Genomic DNA, 19264 nt, shown 5'->3' on the forward strand with positions numbered 1-19264 from the left:
CAAGTTAACTAAACGTTTTTTTTTTTTCTGATATCCAGTGAAGTAGAACAACCTTTCCAAATGAATAATGGAATTTTCCATTATCCATAGCCGTACTATAGCAGTACTTGTGTTTATACATTTTATTTGCAATTTTAGTTGTACTAAATTCCACCTTCCTGATTCGCAAATGAAGCATTTGCACTTATGGAAGCTCATGCTGCGTTTGCGTTTTTCTCAACAGTCATTGGTTTCTCTTTTTTGTTCAGTGAGCAACCTGTGAGTGAACGCGGGCTGTCATTGGTCAACGCACCGGGTACCATGACCCGCCTCTGTCCCGGTTCTCGCGAGATTTCCCTGGAAACACCGCACAACCGCGTTTGTGTGGTGTGCATGCTAAAGTACCCCAATAACGTTGCCAACTTCCATGTAAAACCTTTTTGGTTTCAATCGGTAACGTGAATTGTACACGGGGAACACCGTCACCATGAGTATACTCGCCAAAATAGCAGAAATTGAAAATGAGGTAAGATGGAAACAGCGGGCGGGCTAACCCGCTGACAGTCACGTTTAAGCTAGCCACAAACTGTTAGCATTAGCAAAAATATTACAGCCGGGCTTTGTTTTACTCTTAATATTTCTAACTCACATTTTTTCTTTTGGCCACAAAGTGCATATAAAGTTGCTTTACCCAATCAGTGAACTTGTGAATCCATTACTAATCATATAAGACAGTGTAACGGATGTGCTAGTGCAGGTTGATGGTGGTAACAAGTAACAAGTTCGCCTTTACATAACGTGTACACTTTAACTGTTCAATACAAGTTAACTTAAAACGACAGTGTTGTCTTCTAATCCACACGTATCCATATATTATGATCTTTGTATGGTGTGCCGTCTGTTGTTGTATTGAGAAAGCCTCAAATTTGAACATGAGAGTTCGTACCAGCAAGGGGTACTTGCTTTAAATTGCACTGAATGTTTTAGTTTAAGTTTTTAGTTTAGTTTAAACTTAACTTAACTTAACATTCAGAAATTATTTCATTTCAGCTCAAAACATTCAGCTATTAGCATTCACACTGCAGTTTCTTCAGAAAATGCCTTTTCTAGTTTTTAATGGAAACCTTACTGTATTATCAGAGGCAGTAAAAGGAAACCCTCCACGTTGCAGTGCAAAGACGACTTGTTTCAGTGTCTTCTTTAAGGGTTGCCAGAGCAGATCATTGCTTTCATCTGTCTTCTCTGTGGTCGTCCTCTTATCTCCCTGCCTGGCAGATCCATCTTGAACATCCTTTCCTTTGTTAGCCATCTCTCTCACTTTACCAGCCATAATTCCTACATTTAAAATCTTGCCTTCTTTTTTACTGCCTCCAAACATGCCTTCCCCCTACTATTATTTCTTAGTCTTTGGCCATTAGCAGCCACCCTGCTGGTCATTTGTACCGGTAGCAGTTCTTGTAAGTCACTAGTAACATTTCTAGCTAACGTGTTTGATTTGGCAAAGACTTTACACCGGATGCCCTCCCTGTCACAACCTACATTGTAATGTGCAGAGAAATACAGCTGTGTTGATCTTGGCCAGGACTTTTCCTGCCTATTAAAAATGTTTCCTCCCACATTAAATGCTTTAAACTGTATTATTTATCAAATGGACAGAAAAACTAAGATTATTAAATAAAATGAATAAATATCTGTTAATTGAGGTTTTTTAAAAAAAACTCTTTGCCTTAACTATGATCATTCAAGTATGTAAGTTTGAGTTAAAGTTGCATGTCAAACTCTTGCATTTAAGTTGGCATAAAGTAAAAACTGTACAACATGAGAGAATGGGAGCAGGTTTATAGTGTTGTTACTGCACTGACATTACAGTAAATCCAGATGGACAAAATTAAACTTTGAATTGTAAAGGATAAGTCTATTCTGTTTTAAGTTTCACCATGACTGTACCTGAGTGCAGTCAGTAAAAACTGCTTACTTAATGCTTTTTAGAAAGTTCTCATGCAGACTGGTATTATTGTTCACTGTAGATGGCCAGGACGCAGAAGAACAAGGCCACAGCTCACCACTTGGGTCTGCTCAAAGCACGTCTTGCCAAACTCAGAAGGGAACTCATCACACCTAAAGGAGGCAGCGGTGGTGGGACAGGAGAAGGTGAAATCAGGATACTTGTGTCCATGTTACCAAAATTTTATTTTAAATATTTCTATATTTTTGCCCGGCAAAGAATGTTAATGCATATTTGATTTTTTTTTCATGTGTTTCCTCCAACTTTTAGGTTTTGATGTAGCAAAAACCGGTGACGCTCGTGTCGGCTTTGTCGGCTTTCCTTCTGTAGGAAAGTCTACACTGCTAAGTAACCTTGCAGGTGTATACTCTGAGGTTGCTGCCTACGAGTTCACCACTCTAACAACAGTACCTGGAGTCATTCGGTATAAAGGTGCTAAAATTCAGGTACAAGAGTTTCTGCTTTCTTCAAAATCTGGAATATTGTTCATGCTGTGGTGAGGTTTAAGTTATTTGCTTATATTTTTCTTTTTCTGACTTTGTCCTTTTTAGCTCCTGGATCTCCCAGGAATCATTGAGGGCGCCAAAGATGGAAAGGGCAGAGGCCGACAGGTCATCGCAGGTAATGTTTGATTACAGTGGAATCTGCTTGGAGGGAAATACAATGGCAGCTAGAGCAGGGCGATATGACCAAAAGTATTTATCACGATATACATTTGAAAATTTGCGATAACGATATAACTGACAATATAATTGACACTAGACAAAATACTTTACAACTACACAACTTTATTAGTGCAAAAAACCCCAATGTATTTTCACTTAAACGAACAGCTGTTTCTTATGTGTATTAAAGTTATATAAAAACTTAACAGTGCAAATGCAAATTCCTTGCTGACAGTTTAACCAAAAGCCATTTCCAGTGGAAATTGGCCGACATATCCTCAGCATAACCATGTATAATATCCACAAAACTTAAAAAGAGGTTATACATACACATTACCGTAATAATATGCTGAAGCACAGTACGTATCACTCCGCGAGGCTCCTGCCTACGATAGCTGTAATGCTCTGACAATCCATCAAGCGGTGCGGCTTCGTAGCTTAGCAAAGTCGTACTAAAACATTTGACAGATTTTCGAGCGCCGAGCGATTTTCGTTTCGAGGTCAGTAAACACAACCAGAATTCATACATAAGGCACACGGGATTATAAGGGGCACTGTCGATTTTCAGAAAAATCAAAGGATTGATTTTAAGTGTGCCGTATTTTCCAAACAACACGGTAATAACGACGGCCCGCTAGCATGCTCTAGCAAAAATAGTGCCTTGTTGTGTATCTGACGGACGAAAGCTAAACCAGTTCCACACCACTGAAGTTGCAGCATTTTTACAAACCAATTCTGGTTCATCCGTTTCATTCAACGATCCGCTTTCACCCTTCTCATTCTCTGTCACTGCCATGCTTTTTCCGCCATGTGCGTATGAAAACAAAAGGCACTGCGTATGTGCGTTTTACCCATATTCTATCGCGAGATTTCATTTTCTTATCGTTGCCCAACATTATACCGGTATTACCGTGAACGGTATGATATGGCCCAGCCCTAATGGCAGCACAACTAATAGTGCTACTGGAATTTAGTTTTCTCCTGTATATATTTATAGACAGATTAAATCATAAGATGTTGTATTTGTAGATGCGAGAACACTAAAATCAATGATTTTCAGTGAGACAATGATTCACATTGTTTATCTAAAGTTTGCTTAAAACACAACTGCTGATGCTCTACAGATTGACTGTGCCTTTAGCCTGGAGCTGATGTCATGCCCAGGCTTAACCTGGCGTTTCAACCCTTAATTGCAACACCCTCCATCTGGCGTGTCAGCAGCGATGGCCAAATCACTGCCCACCACCTCCACACTTCCAACCCTACACCTCCCTTTTATACCAGAGCCCATAAGAGGCTCTTTCTGCTGCTTCCACAACATTACCTGCGCTAATGTTCCTGCATACAGCTGTCTTCCGCTCATTTTCTGAAACTCTGAGTTAGAGCTGGGCGATAGAACGATAACGATATGTATTGCGAAATAACTTTTTCTCGATAGAAAAGTTAAACTATTGCGATAAGCCTCATCTTGCTTGTCCTCTTAAAAAAAAAAAAAAAGAAGACGAAGAACAGCCAATCCAAATTAACTAGCGCAGAGCCGAACCAATCACAACCGCAGCATCACGTGACTTGTTACGTACAGCACAAGTGCCAAGCCGCACATGTGTATTTGTTTGGGAAGCAGCCAGCCGCCGTGCCGCCTGGGTAATGGAGGAAATGAGTGTGCCGACTAGAGAAAAATCAACCGAGAGTGTGACCGAAGGTCAGATGATGGTTCCAATGCCGGAGAGATTGTCGAACGGAAGAGCCACAGAAGTTCCGTAGTGTGAAGGTATTTCGGCTATTTCAAGTCTGACAAAAAACAGAGTAGCGCGCACTGCCGAAAGCAAGTCTGGAAATACAATAAACCAGTGCATGCTCAATCTCTGACTGGAAGCGCTAATTCGTCATTCGGCTTTTGTCAGACTAAAGTAACTGTTAAAACTGTTTGCAAAGCTAAGCTATACAACAAGGAGAGATTGAGAATTTCCTTTTAGTTCTCAGTTTATTTGATATTGACAAAAGTTAGTGAATTTTGTCTGTTCTTCTGTAAAACAAACTACGATTTATTTTTAGAGTTGATATTTTGTTTCTAAGTGGAATTGACAATTTAGTAGCCTGTTTCGTTTGTTCTATTTTGAAACTTAAACGCTTTAGCGGCTGCCTTTTGTGTAGTTTGCAATATTTGCCTTTATTTATCTGAAAAAGTCTCATGTTCCTTAAGTACATCTACCCTGTTGAACTTATTATGGGAAATAAAGATTTCAATCAAAACAAGCTGCTGATTATTTCACATTTTACTTGTGAGCAACGGCACATTTAAATCTTACAAAGATAGTTATTTGGCCTATATCGTGATATATATCGTTATCGCCTGAAATGAAAAAAAAAAACATATCGTGATATGAAAAAATCTTATCGCCCAGCTCTACTCTGAGTGTAGTGAGTGCCATCTACAGTGACTGTACTGGGAACCTTCCACACCCCACTTCTAGAGGAAACAGACATACTTGCCACCCTTTCACTCTACACTCTTGGATAAAGTCTTGGTGTGTTAAGCTCTTCCTTTCATGAGCCTCATCACTGCCTTCTTCCCATGGCACACTTATATCGTGTATGCAAGCACGTTTTGAAACTTTTCCACTTCATTACTGTTACATTTTTCTCTGGCATCAAAAAGTGCATGCCTGCTCAAAGATTTCTTTTTGACCATTATGGCCAGGCAGTGAACCTCAGCTTTATCCACTCACTGGACAATTTATTAGTTACGCTTTCATTGTACCAGGTTGTGGTACTTCCATTAGAACTGCTTTCATTCTATGTGGCACAGATTCAACAAGGTGCTGGAAACATTCCTCAGATATTTACATGATAATGTGACACAGTTGCTGCAGATTTATCAGCTGCTGACAACTTAATGTCATGTTTACAAAATCTGTTTTAAGATGCTTTGTGACATGGTGTGCTATCCTGCTGCAAGTCAAAGGAGCTTGCAAAGAAAAAGCGTCTGGACTTCTTTAAGTTACTTGAAGACGTTTCACCTCTCATCCGAGAAGCTTCTTCAGTTCTAAGGTCAAATGGTGGAGAGTCCCAGATATAAACCTAGTGGGAGTATCCCCCCACAGAGGGACAAAAGGACCCCCTGATGATCCTCTAATCGCCTGAGCCAAGGTGTGAAACTGGGTGTGGGTCCCAATCAGCCAGAGTTTCGGATGAGTTCATTGTGAAACCTGGCCCCACCTTATCATGCGAATTCCTGAGGTCAGACGGCCCAGGATGTGAGTGGGCGTTAAGGCGTCTGGGAAGGGATCTCAAAACTGGATTATAGATGGCAGATCTTTGCAAGCTCCTTTGACTACGATGACCTGAATGACTGAGAACCTTCACAGACATATCCTGCTGCAACAATACCTAGGTAGGCTGTGACATTTTAAATAATGCTCAGTTGTCTATGTAGATTTTACAGGTCATGGTAGTCTTAAGTGCTTGAAAAGAAGGTAACTAGATTTCTTTAAGTTTGTGAAGACATTTTTTGCACCTCATATGAGCTATCGAGGTCACCTGAGGTAAGGTGAGAGTGGGTGTTGAAATGCTTGGGAAAGTTTCTCAAATTTGCATTGTAGGTGGCTGATAACTCGTGTCACACCCACCACCTCTGTTTAGTGACAGACATTCACAGTGGATGTAGATGGACTTCTTTACTCGTCTCTCAAACTGTCTGTGTCCTTGGTCCAAAATGTGAACACTGGCATCCTCAAAAAATGTGCTTTCTCCTTTAAGTTTATTTGTTTTGTTCTGTTGAGCTTTCCCTCCTGTATTGTGCCATGTGTTTATGGAGTGGTCATTTGGTTTCCATAAAAAGCACTCCCCACAGCACTCTCTGGATATTTTCCCTTTTTCAGACAATTCTCTGTAGATCCTGAAAGCTTTTTCCGAAATGCAGACCAGCTCGTCCTGCATCAAAAACCAAAGTCACTTAAATCCCCATTCTGAGGCTCAAGTTTGAACTTCAGCAAGTCGTCTTGACCCATATGACCTACCTGGCTATATGTCTAAATATTGCCTTGTGATTGGCTGATTTCATATTTGCATTAACGAGCAGCTGAACAGGTGTACTTCAACTGGGATTTCTTTTTACACATTTCTGACTGATGTTATTGTTTCGTTTTCCGCTCTCTCACAGTGGCTCGAACCTGCAATCTGATTCTGATAGTGCTCGATGTGTTGAAGCCTCTTCTTCATAAGAAGCTAATAGAACATGAGCTGGAAGGCTTCGGCATTCGGCTTAACAAGCAACCACCAAACATTGGTTTCAAGAAAAAGGACAAAGGAGGCATCAACTTTACCGCTACGGTACGTCTCATATAATAAACACACTAAATGAAACTTCGCACTTAAAATTTTCACTTTAGAATTAATAACTGAAGTGAATAATTACACTGATACTTAAAACATCATTTACTTGTCATTCTCAGCCTCTACATTCAAGTATAATGTGTTCTCCAAGCTAAGTTTTTAAAATCTCACAGTCCCAGACATTTTTTTTGTCTGATGTTTTGTCCTTTTTTGGTGTTTATCCTAAAATGCCAGACAGGCATTTCGAGAACAGTTTAACCCTCTTGCTACATCTTAACTGCGCTAATGTTAGCCTAACAGTAGTTCTGTAGCTCATCATGAGGTAGCAGAATGTCAACTATCCCGTTTTCTCTAATCAAACAAACATGGGTGGTATTTAATTTTCCCTTTTTCGTTTATGTCCAGAGCTGAATGTTTTTCATATTTTGCAGTTTATTGTAACACCTTGGAGAGCAGCCACTTTTATTAATTCAGCAGAGCATTTAGATGCAGAAATGGGTAGTGATGCCACATGGATTAGAACATATGGATTTTTATTGTATTGCTTACTCTAATATGTAATTATTTATTAATACAAATCTTTAAATTGTGTGATTTTTTTTTTATGACCATTTTCTTGCTTTTTTGTGTTACTTTAAGTCATCCATCCACATGCACTCTCTCTTTCTCTCTCCAGTGTGCACAGAGTGAGCTTGATGCTGAAACAGTTAAGAGTATCTTGGCAGAGTACAAGATCCACAACGCCGACATCACTCTGCGCAGTGACTCCACAGCTGATGACCTCATCGATGTGGTGGAGGGAAATCGGTGAGCTGCTGAAGTGTCACAATGGGCCTTTCTTAGTCATTCTCAGTGGGTGTGGCCTGCCGGTCTGAAATCCCATTTAACACTCCCATCATTCCCACTACAGATGGATTTAAATATGCTGTTTATGTGCTAGGCAGCATCTGGGAGAACTCCTGTTTTAATCTTACTTAGATGACTCAAAGGTTTTTATCTTAATATAAGAAGTCAACAAATATGGGATCAGAGATGTGGAGTTGAGCATGGTCCCTCCTCTGAAAAAAGCAACTGGGAGAAAGACCACAATACAATAAAATAAAAACTACAACTTCAGAAAAGAAACAAATTTACCAAACACTATGTCTATAGAATATTTTTTAAATAATATCTAAATCCTGTACACTCCCATTGTGGATCTTAAGACTGGTCAATCAAAGTCTGAAGTCCGGACTTTCAGCTTTATTGTAAGAGATTTGGCCAAAAAAATGCATTGCGTGTTTAGGATTTACAGCATTTCTTAATGCTGTAAATCCTAAACAATCCTGAAAAGTAATTGGACAAACATAATTTTAAACACAAGGACTTTTTTTTGTAATTCTTGCAGTGAGTGCTTGAAGTCACCCTTGGACATCACAAGATGTTGTTTCCTCCCATGAGATGCTCCACTAGGCTTTTACGACAGCTGCCTTCAGCTGCTGCTTGTTTGTGGGTCTCTCTGCCCTCACTTTTGTATTTAATAACTGAAAAGCTGCTCTACTGATTTGAGATCAGGTGACTTGGCCATTGACGTCTCATTTCTTTCCCTTGAGAAACTCATCATTGCTTTTGCAGTATGCTTTAGGTCATCATCCATTTGCACTGCAAAGCTCTGTCTGATCAGTTTTGCAGCATTTGGCTGAACCTGAGCAGAGAAGGGTTTTTTTGTGAAAATCCCTTGAATTAATGATAAATTCTGGCTTTCATTCACATTTAATTGAGTTAAAATCCACTGTGGTGTTTCATAAAGGCAAAATATTTTTAAAAATTCTCATAATTCAGAAGCCTATGGGCCTATTAACTGTAATTGCATAAAGCATTAGGTGGGGCCCCCTCCTTGCCTACAGTATTTATTTGAAGAGAGGTGTCTTAACAAAAGGAAATGTAGCACTACATATTTTAAACATGATTAAAATTACTTAATATACATATATAAAAAAAATAAAGTCAGATGTTCCTGTGAAACGTAAACACTTTTTCCTACAAAAAATTACTGAACTTTGGGAGGAAAATGGACACAGTGGAAACTGTAACCACCTGTTATACAATTGAATGAAATATACATTATTTAATATACACTTATCCGATTCAGGGTAGCAGAGGGTTGGAGGCTATCACAGCTACCATAGAGAGGTGGGGTACACCCTGGATAAAACACCAGTCTGTGGCAGTACTAACATGGAGAGACAGACAATGATTCACACAGACACAGACGGCCAATTTGCAATCACCAATTAACTTAAACCCACTAACTGCATGTCTTTGGACTGGGAGGAAGTACAGCGAGAACCCAGGCATGTAAACTCCACATCAGGCAGTAGTGCTTAAACAGTATATAGATCGATAAAAGAAGATATGTCAAAAGAAATAAGGCAGAGGGTAATTTGAAGTTAAAAAAAAAAATACAATAAATTAAGATAAGTTTACATTTAAATAAAAATATTAAGCTTTATATGAAAAACAAAATATCTCAAATTCAACAAGCAGAATAAAGGAATTAAATGTCTTACTAAATGTAGTAGAAACAGTAGAGCATGTCAGTGACTCAGAGTATACTAGAGTGTATAGTTGACAATGCAGTTCAGTTTTATTTATGTAGCACCAAATCATCACAATGGTCTCAAGACACTTAATATTTTAAGCTAAAGACAACATTATAGACGAACCCCAGTGATTCAGCAATTTCCTTATGAACAGAAACTTGGCATCAGTGGGAAGAAAAACTCATTTTTAACAGGAAGAGGCTTCTGGCAGAACGCGGCTCAGGGTGGAGCAGCCATCTGCTGTGAGGGGAAAGGGAAAAGCACAGAGATGGCAAAGCACAAACTGTGACAGAGTGCAAAAAAAGGACTTACTCTAGTCGCATGTAAGTGCGAGAGGAGTGAAAGAGGCAAATGCATTATGGGAGGTCGTGCATTATTCTGAGCCAACAGCAGCAACACCGAGGGATAGTTCAAGGTCACCTGATCTTACTTTTACTGCAAGCTCTATGAATTTATAATGATATTCATTAGGAGTTATTCTGCCAAAAGTAATTGATTTGTAAATCTTCTGTTTGAGACCGCGTGCACCCTGTGCCAGGCAAATGGCATTAGTTGTAATATCTAACATTTGCGTATCAGCTGACATGTTAGTTAACAAGTAAATGTAGTAGAAGGCTTCATGCGGCACCAAAATATAGACTCATTTATCCACCATTTTATTTCTTGGATTATTTAGTATAACTGAGTATGTAGTGGTTTCACTTACAGACTGTGTCCCTGTCCCAACAGCGTCTACATCCCATGCATTTATGTGCTCAACAAAATCGACCAGATCTCCATTGAAGAGCTTGACATCATCTACAAAGTGCCCCACACTGTGCCCATCTCAGCCCACCACCGCTGGAACTTTGATGACCTGCTGGAGAGGATGTGGGACTACTTAAGGCTTGTGCGCATGTAAGAATTTGCATCAATACAATCTGCAAAAGATGCTGTGAATGCGGCGAAAGTCAGTTATAGATTTAAAGCAAGTCTTTGGAAAATTGAAGTGTTTGTGTGTTCAGACTGGAAAAAGTTACTGAGATGATACGTTTACTTACAGCTACACCAAACCCAAAGGCCAGCTTCCTGATTACACGTCTCCTGTTGTGCTCCCCAATGAACGAACTTCAGTGGAGGATTTCTGCATGAAGATTCACAAAAACCTCATCAAAGAATTTAAATAGTGAGTATAGTTGCCTTAGCTAAAATGCTAATATTTAAAAAATATTTTTGTCTTTTGTTTATTTAAGTTACTGAAATAAGTACACCCTCTCTCAATTTCTAAGGTTTTACAGATGAGGACAAAATAAAATACCATGTGATCTTTAAAAGGTTCTAAAGTTATTTAAATACAACCTGAGATGAACAGCATTACATTGAATATTACACAGTGTCATTATTTATTTAACAAAAGCTTGGCTGGATATCTGTGTAAAATATATAACCCCTGATTCAACAGCTTGTAGAAAACCACCTTTAAAGGCAATATTATAAACTAATCATTTTCTGAATGACTTCATCATTCGGTGACATTGTTGTTGAGGAATTTTGCCCAACTCTTCTTTATAACGTTGCTTTAGTTCAGGCTTCAAGGGTTGGTGTCCTGTAGGGTTTAGATATCACCCTGAGTCAGCACACCCGAATCAAATGATTAGTTCATTACCAGGTCTCTGGAGAACTTCATGAAATGTTGAGGAGGTAATTTAGCCATTTAAATCAGCTGTGTTGAATCAAGGACACATCTAAAACCTGCAGGACACCAGCCCTCGAGGCCTGGAGTTGAACACCCCTGCTTTAGTTTATCAAGGTTTTTGGAAATTTGTTTATGCACAGATCTCTAAATGTCCCACCACTGCATTTCACTTGAGTTTAAAGGTGTTGCAATGTCCCAAACATTGCAACACCTTTTTTTCTCTGGTTCAGTGTTTTTCTAATTGTATTGTCAGGAACTTAAACATTTATCATGCTAACTGAGGCCTGTAGATATGACCTTGTGCTGAATTTGATGGTACGTCCACTCCTGAGAAGATTGGTAACTGTCTCTAATCTTTTTCTCTGTAGAATGATGGATTTCAGATTATTTGTAAATGACATTCAATAACAATTGGTCCCCGTCATTAACACACCTGAATCCTCCTGACCAACAAACTGCCACAATTTCTTTTTTGAAATGCATTCTGAGTAGCTATATCTGGGCGCCACTTACCCTCATCATTATTATGGAAGCAGGAACAGTGTACTTTAGTTTTTCACTCATCGTTTCTTCATTTTTTACTTAATTTTTGTTATATAAATAATGACACATATGTAATAGCTCCTTTTTATTTTTTTTATTTTTTTTTGGGGGGGGGGGGGGGGGGGTTAGTTCATCTGAGGTTGTATATAAATGATTTTAGAGCGTGGTGTTGATCAGATTATTCTTAATGTGTTTTTATGTGTCAAAACCTTAAAACTAAAACTGGGTTTACATTCTTTTTCTCATGACTCTATCACCTCCCTTAATGGCAACATTTACCAGACTAAATATTGCCATCACTGGAACATTTGATTTTTAGACATGTGACCGCGTGTTGCACCACCATCTCCAAATGGCCCTGCCAAGATAACATCGTCAATCATTCATTATGTTAGTGCTGCTGAGCATTAGCCATCCTCAAGGGAACGGACGGGTAAAACTGTGACACATGGAAGCTTTTGCTCCTTAAGGATGTCACATACCCAGTAGGTTCCTTTATAATAGAGCTGTAGCGAAGAATGATTTGTAGGGCTACTTTATAATGGCCTGATATCTTTTCTTTTCACACTCTTGAACGAAACATAAGTCAACCAGGATCAAACTCTTTTTTTCTTAACTCTTTCTTTCAGTGCACTTGTTTGGGGCTCCTCTGTAAAGCACAACCCTCAAAAGGTGGGCAAGGACCATGTGATGGAGGATGAAGATGTTATCCAGCTGGTGAAAAAGTAAAAAAGAAAAAAGGATTCTTAATGCTCACTGCATGACCCATGTTATCACAAAGTGTTCTGTACAGCTGCTCAATAAACTACCGGACATGTCTGTCATTACAGCATCTGTTGTTTTTGCTTTCATTGATTTAAAACAATGGCAGGTTAAAGTGTCATATTTAAAGTAACACACAGTATTTAACACCATGAATAGTTCATATTGAATATTGGTTAAGGCTTCCATTGACTCCTAAAAGAACTGTACAATAAAATCACAGTGGAATCTCAATGTGTCTGTTATTTTATGCTTTTTATTATTCTGTACTTTTATTCAGATAATAGATTTATTACTTTATCAAAAAGTGTAACCAGGAGCGTTCTGTGTTGTGCTAAATTTGGTTTTTTAGGAAAAATCCCACAGAAATGTTGCAGATGCGTACCTGCAGCCAGCATTATGGCTAACATTTAACTGTGGCTCAGAGGGGGGAGGGGGGGAAAGAGATTTATATGACATTGATGATGGGGATAGTTATTCAAACTGGTGGCCCACCCACTCCCCCGCTCTCTGGTAGGGATGGCCACTCAGGTTAATAAGTTCATTCACTCAGATGCAGTCTGAGGGTTGTTGGGATGTTCACAAGTAACCAAACTCCACAGAGCAAAATAAAGCTGCGTTTATTGGCACTGGCTGCACTCTTGGAAGTTGGTGTTATTTAATGTCCGTATGTTACAACAAGACCACTCTGAGTGCGGGTACCAGAAGCTAATGAATGAATGCGATGGATGACACCAAGCATGTAAACTGTAGTATAATATGGCTAGATTACAAATTTGAAGAGTGAAATCAAGCAGTCCAAACATGAAAGATACTCATGTTTTGCTTTTTAATTATCAAGTGTGTGCACAAAACCCATGCAAAGATGTGTTGCCAAGCTAAATAAGAGATTACAGCCTTCATTTACTAAATTAATATGATACGGAACCGCAAAGAAAAATGATTCCAGTTTGCCAGCGAGAGAAATCCACTGCATGTTTCCACAAAATCTTTCTCTGCTCATAAGTAAAAAGCCACTTATTTGTTAGAAGTGTCATCAATATTGTGCTTTTTTCTAAAAAGAAAATTGGTTACAGTGTCTAATTCGGGATTATCCTTAACACTTTAGATTTGCACAGATGTGTTTAGAAAAAAAACAGATGTGAAAGTGAGACAGCATGACCGACAGTATAACGGTTCATGGAGTGTATTTGATATCTTTTGACTCCAGTTCTTTTAGCCCAAAAGCCGCTTTTTAGTAAAAGCTGCAGTGGTTGAAGGTGATGCCTGCCTGTCCAGCAGAAGCAGCAGCAGCAGGATCAACCCTTCCCAGACACCGCCTCTTCCCCACCCCCTTTTACCCTGTAAATTATAGCAGCACTTTAGCTAATGAAAGAGTTGAACACTGGGCACTAATAAAAGCCATTAAGTGAATAAAGCACTTCCCCCTCTAACAAAATTAAAGAATCTACCCATTTGGAGAGAGAGGACTCTGTATTAATATTTATGAAATGCGGAACCGGCGCCCCCCCATTCAGACTCCCCAACCTACATCCAATCCCAGCCTGACCAAGTCCTCCTTGCCAGTGCACCTATCCCAAGAGAACATCACCAACCCCTCCTAGCTTGAAGGAGGGGCAGGAGTTGGGGACTTGAAGGGTGCTGAGGACGCAGTCAGGACAGTCTGTCTCCAGTAGAGCAAGCTGGAAGACCCCAAGACACAGCTCAGAGCACCCAGCAGTCTTCACCACCCCTCAACCACCTGCGCCTTACGCTTGCTTTGAGGCTAGCGAATGGAAAGGTGAGTTTCTTGGAAAGACAATGTGTAGTTGTCCGTTAAACACAGAGTAGGTTGAGACCAACTGTTTTCAGTGATACTGTGCTGGTCAGGTTTGAAGAACAGTTGCTTTAGGTTTTGTTGCTTTAGCTCAGAAAGCACTTTTTTTCAAATACTTCTCTTAGTATTTTAAGCCATGTTGATTTCCAGAAGAAGACAGGAAAATAGAAGGTAAGTAAGCGTAATCATGTATCACAATCATCATCTGTGCATAAAACCCATTAAACCATCCCATCAGCTGCGCTGCATCCCTTTCAAACATCCTCATTGTTCTGAAAAACAAAAGTCTGTTTCATCACCGCCGCCCACCATCTTCACCCAAAGTACTCCAATTTTCGTGCCATTTGGTCACTTCCAAATGCAGCTTTTTTCCTGTTTGGTGCATTAATATGCATTATGGTGTAATTTCATCACACAAAGTGGTTTCACTTGCTGAGCCCTGTAAGTTGATTATGTGCCGTGCCTTTTCATTGTAGTAAAATGTCCTCAGGGAGCTAGAAAGAGACACAAGGGAAGGTAACAAGATTGTCAAACCTTTTGGAAAAGAAGCTATCTTAGCCTGATGGTATCACAACACAGGAACACTTAACATAGTTAAGACTAAAATGTTAGGAGTGGTTTTTCTTTGCTCTTAGTAGATGGCAGATGCACCCCAGATGGACTACAGAGAAGTAGCTATACCTCTAATTCTTAATTCAATAGTGTCCAGGGAGCATGGTTTGTTTTTAGTCAATAACTACTAAAATTTCAGGGACTTGGACTCTATAAGATCTTGCGACTCTAACAAGATCACAGATGAATTACCCAAACTCTGTTTCCATTGATCACTTTGGGAATGCCCAATGAGGAAACAAATTTAATCAAGCCAACATTTTTCAGGCCTGCTGCAGGTCCTTTCTTAAAATGTTTGAGATTTGAGTTTTAAAAGAGTGAAAAGTGATCAAATTGTGACTTTTTTCCTCTGTTAGAGTTGGGCGTGAAGGGCGAGAGGGTGGGGTTTGACGCAGTTCGTGCGCAGGAAGGGTGTAGCCCTTTTTTCCCGCAGTGAGCATGACCTGTGAGTAATCTTTCCCTTTTTTAATTCTGCAGATCTTCCTAGCTGCAAGTCTCTTCATCTTTTTTTGATCGTAGACAACCAGTAGCATTTCTTTTCTTTCTTTCTTTTTTTAAACATCCCCATGAGATCAGATCACTTCTCTCACACTTTTTGGATTTTTCTGAAATTTTGTATTGCTGACAGCTCCGACTGCAGGACCGTCCTTCAACAAAACCCATAAAATATTCTAACAATGCTGTGTCTTTTTTTCAGGAAAAAAATAAAACCTGCTACTTAACATTTGCACAAAAACCTGGTCGATACGGCACGTTGCTTGGTCGATCTGCATCTGTTGCATCTGTGCGATATCTGTTGGACTTTTTTTGTCGTTGCTCATGACTCCATTGTGCTTGATCTAACCATGCAGTGCATCTTCTGTCCATGGTTGTGCCAAGCACCTTGGAGTCTTGTGTGCACTGTCTGCCTCAGCTATCTGGATATCTATTTCAATGTCTCTGCATTTTTTTCCAAATATGCATGTATAAATGAAATGATCACGAAAAATAGGGCAGTAAATAAGACTGGACGACAGCGGTGGTGTGTGGTAGAAAAACACAAAGAAGATCAATAACCACAGGGTCAATTTTAATAATATTACAAGTGTTTAGTTTATATTTTAATAAAATCTCATGATGCAGTAAGATGTGGGGCTATGGCTCATTAATAACATCTAAATATTCTGTGTATTTTTACTGGTTATGTTGAATAAAGTGGAAAACTTAACAGTGAAAGCAAGCAATCGGGTTCATAGCATTCATATAAATAAAGTGTTTTTTTTATCTATAAGTTGGATAGCAAAAAATATGGGACGTTTGTGGAAATGATCAATTACAATAAGTGCTCAGTGATTTTGAGCATGTCCAGTGATTTCAGCCTGGTAGAGGTCATATATTAAAACAATGTGTCGTTTGTAAGGACTGCAGACTCATCACAGATCTGTAAATCAAATGACGAGACTCTTAGAAACGCCTGAAACTTACAAGCCAATATGTCTCAGCCCGAGTTTATGTTCCTAAAATGATCATCAAATTATATTACTCCCTTTTCTCCGCAGAGGTCGGCTATTTCTTTTAAAATTCAGTCTGTGTCGTCCAATCCCAACTAATGCATCAAACCAATAAATCTGAAATATGAAAACCAGACTCCTCCTTTCTTTACGACTTTTATTTTAATCAATCAACTCATTACGGATGTGGTGCCATGTCATTTGTTATTCCTCAGCTGTAGCTGCTATTTTAAATACAGTAATTGTGTAAGTGTTACTAATACATTCTACTCAAATGTCTCACTGACACAGTTTGCAGTGACAGAATCATCCATCCATCCACTTTGTTAACCACTCACCCAATGCGAGGGGGCTCAAGCCATTAAGAGAGAGGTCGGGTAAATTCTGGGTACGTGGCCAGTCTATAATAGAGTTAACAAATGCACAGGGACACAGAAACATACGCACTCACAGTCACGACAACTTCAGAATAAATAATGAACATGCTCTGAGAAAACTGATGGAGGCAGCAGAAGAGCATGAAATATCGACACAAAGACAGCCACAGTCAACAAGCAGCTTTGGACGTCTGTCAGGCGACCTCCTAAACACTGCACTGCCATGCTGACTGCCGACTGTAAAGTAAAAAATAATAAGACCTCACCATCTGCCGTTCAAAGCAATGATTACGTAGCCCTAAATTCTGCTGTGAAGCATAAAAAACACTTTAAGGTAAAATATTCGATAAACCTCTCAAACTAAAACTAGTTAGGACTGGTTAAGCAGGTTCAGTAAGGTTAATTCACTAGATACACACATCACAGTGGAGTTTTTATTTTTCAAACTAGACTTGATAAGAATATTGTTAAATGAGAACAACTATTCCCATTCCCATGTGAAACTACTCTTAGCTTGAGCTGTTCAATCTTCAGATCTCTATCTATGAATTTAAACTGGCAGATTTGTGTTTGCAGGTCCTCAGTCTTCAATGCTTGTGTTGAAGGCAGCTAGGCTTCTTTCTGGTCTGCGAGGATGTTTCACGTTTGTTCCAAGTGGCGGGTTCAGCTAATCGCGTGTACCTGGTATTTAACCCTGGGAAGATGTCATCTTGGAGGTAGTCCTAAGGGTTGTTGTACGTATGAAAGACCAAACATCCACTCCAGAGATGCAAAGAAGAAACACCTCATCAGAATAAGAGCCAGTGGTACGTCAGCACTTAAAGGAGAGGGGACGCTCTTGTGAGAATCCGAATGTTCCCATTTTGGACAAAGATAGATGGTTTGAGAAAGGAGTAAAGGAGGACATCAACAGCCAAAGTGAAAGATCATCACTGAAGAGAACTGGTGTCCTGCAACACCAGCTATCAGCCACCTATAATGCAATCCAGAGATCCCTTCCCAAGTGTTTCAACCTCTGTGACCCTTCTTTGTGTGTGTGTGTGTGTGTGTGTCTCTTTTCCCTCCCCTCATTGCATTCATAAATGGTCACGGCAGATGGCTGCCCCTCCACAATTCTGGCGCTACTGGAGATTACTTCCTGTTGAAAAAGGGAGGTTATTTTTCCTTCCCACTGTTGCAGTCTTTATTCATAGGGGGTCCTCTGATTGTTGGAGTGTTCTTCCTATTATTGTAGGGTCTTTAATCTAAACCAGGGGTCCCCAATCCACGAGGGCCGGTGTCCCTGCAGTTTTTAGATCTCACCCTGGGTCAACACACCTAAATCACATGATTAGTTCATTACCAGGCCTCTGGAGAACTTCAAGACATGTTGAGGAGGTCATTTATCCATTTAAATCAACTGTGGATGATCAAGGACACATCTAAATCTTGCAGGGACACCGGCTCTCGTGGACTGGGATTGGGGACCCCTGATCTAAACTATAAAGGACATTGAGGCAACTGTTGTTGGGATCTGTTGTGCCCATTAAGGTCTCTCTCTCTAAGAAATACAGCAACTGCACATTAGCTAGCAGAAAACTTTTTTGTGACAAACTGTGCAGAAACTATGTTTGCTGTTATTTAGTAAGCAACTTTGAAAAGTTGCATTTCAAATTTCCTGCCACTTGAAAAAAAGACTACTCTGTTTAAGTTGTCTCCTCTCTTCTTCCGTACAGCGACTGCACCTTTTATTTACATCTGCACCATGAACACATCACAAATATAAGGAAAAAAAAAAGCATCCTAAATGCAGCTATGGTTTAAATTTGGAAATCACTGGTAATTTTCAGAAATTATCTAAGAAACCTCTGACTTTTAGGTTAAGGTCACTGGGACTTTTAACGGATGGACCCAAGATATCAATTGGAAAATGCTACGTCACATTGTCCAATTATCACCTTCACAAACTTCAGCCACATGAACTCATTCAATACTATTATACATAAACCTATCAGATTTAAGTGCTCATTAATTGCACCTGGGAAACATGAAGAAGCTTCTTGGATGAGAGGTAAAAGGTCTTCATGAACCTAAAAAGATGTGAAGGTAACTTCAAGTCAAGCACTTAAGACAAAACTGGCAGATATCTTTTATAAACGACATGCATCTATTTTAACACGTATAAATATTTGATGCTAAAGTAGTACACTGTGCTGATTGTCTGCAAAGAATCAATAGTCAGCATAGATATAGCAGTGAGTGTTATCCAGAGCAGACAAATTAAACAGTGTGTGTGCAGTAAAGCTTATATGTGCAGAGTGTCACAGACCGTCTGACCAGACAGCCTATTGGATTTACAGATTATCCCATTAGACTGGACGATGGTGGCCCTTCAGTACAAACAGTATGCTAATCAATCATGGCCCCGAGCAGCACAAGTCAAA

The 19264-nt window shown here is 39.6% G+C and overlaps 1 protein-coding gene across 1 annotated transcript; it reads left to right on the forward strand.

Annotated features, from left to right (window-relative positions):
- Positions 1-305: 305 nt before the first annotated feature.
- Positions 306-12780, forward strand: drg1 (developmentally regulated GTP binding protein 1). Its single transcript, XM_006788798.2, has 9 exons — positions 306-505; positions 2007-2130; positions 2255-2430; positions 2536-2605; positions 6812-6981; positions 7661-7791; positions 10296-10463; positions 10609-10731; positions 12414-12780. Exons 1-9 carry the CDS (start codon positions 467-469, stop codon positions 12511-12513), a joined length of 1101 nt encoding a protein of 366 aa, XP_006788861.1. The 5' UTR covers positions 306-466; the 3' UTR covers positions 12514-12780.
- The last annotated feature ends 6484 nt before the right edge of the window (positions 12781-19264 follow it).

The sequence above is a fragment of the Neolamprologus brichardi genome, chromosome 7 (genome assembly GCF_056152115.1).
Source record: "Neolamprologus brichardi isolate AB-2024 chromosome 7, ASM5615211v1, whole genome shotgun sequence".
Classification (NCBI taxonomy): Eukaryota; Metazoa; Chordata; class Actinopteri; order Cichliformes; family Cichlidae; genus Neolamprologus; species Neolamprologus brichardi.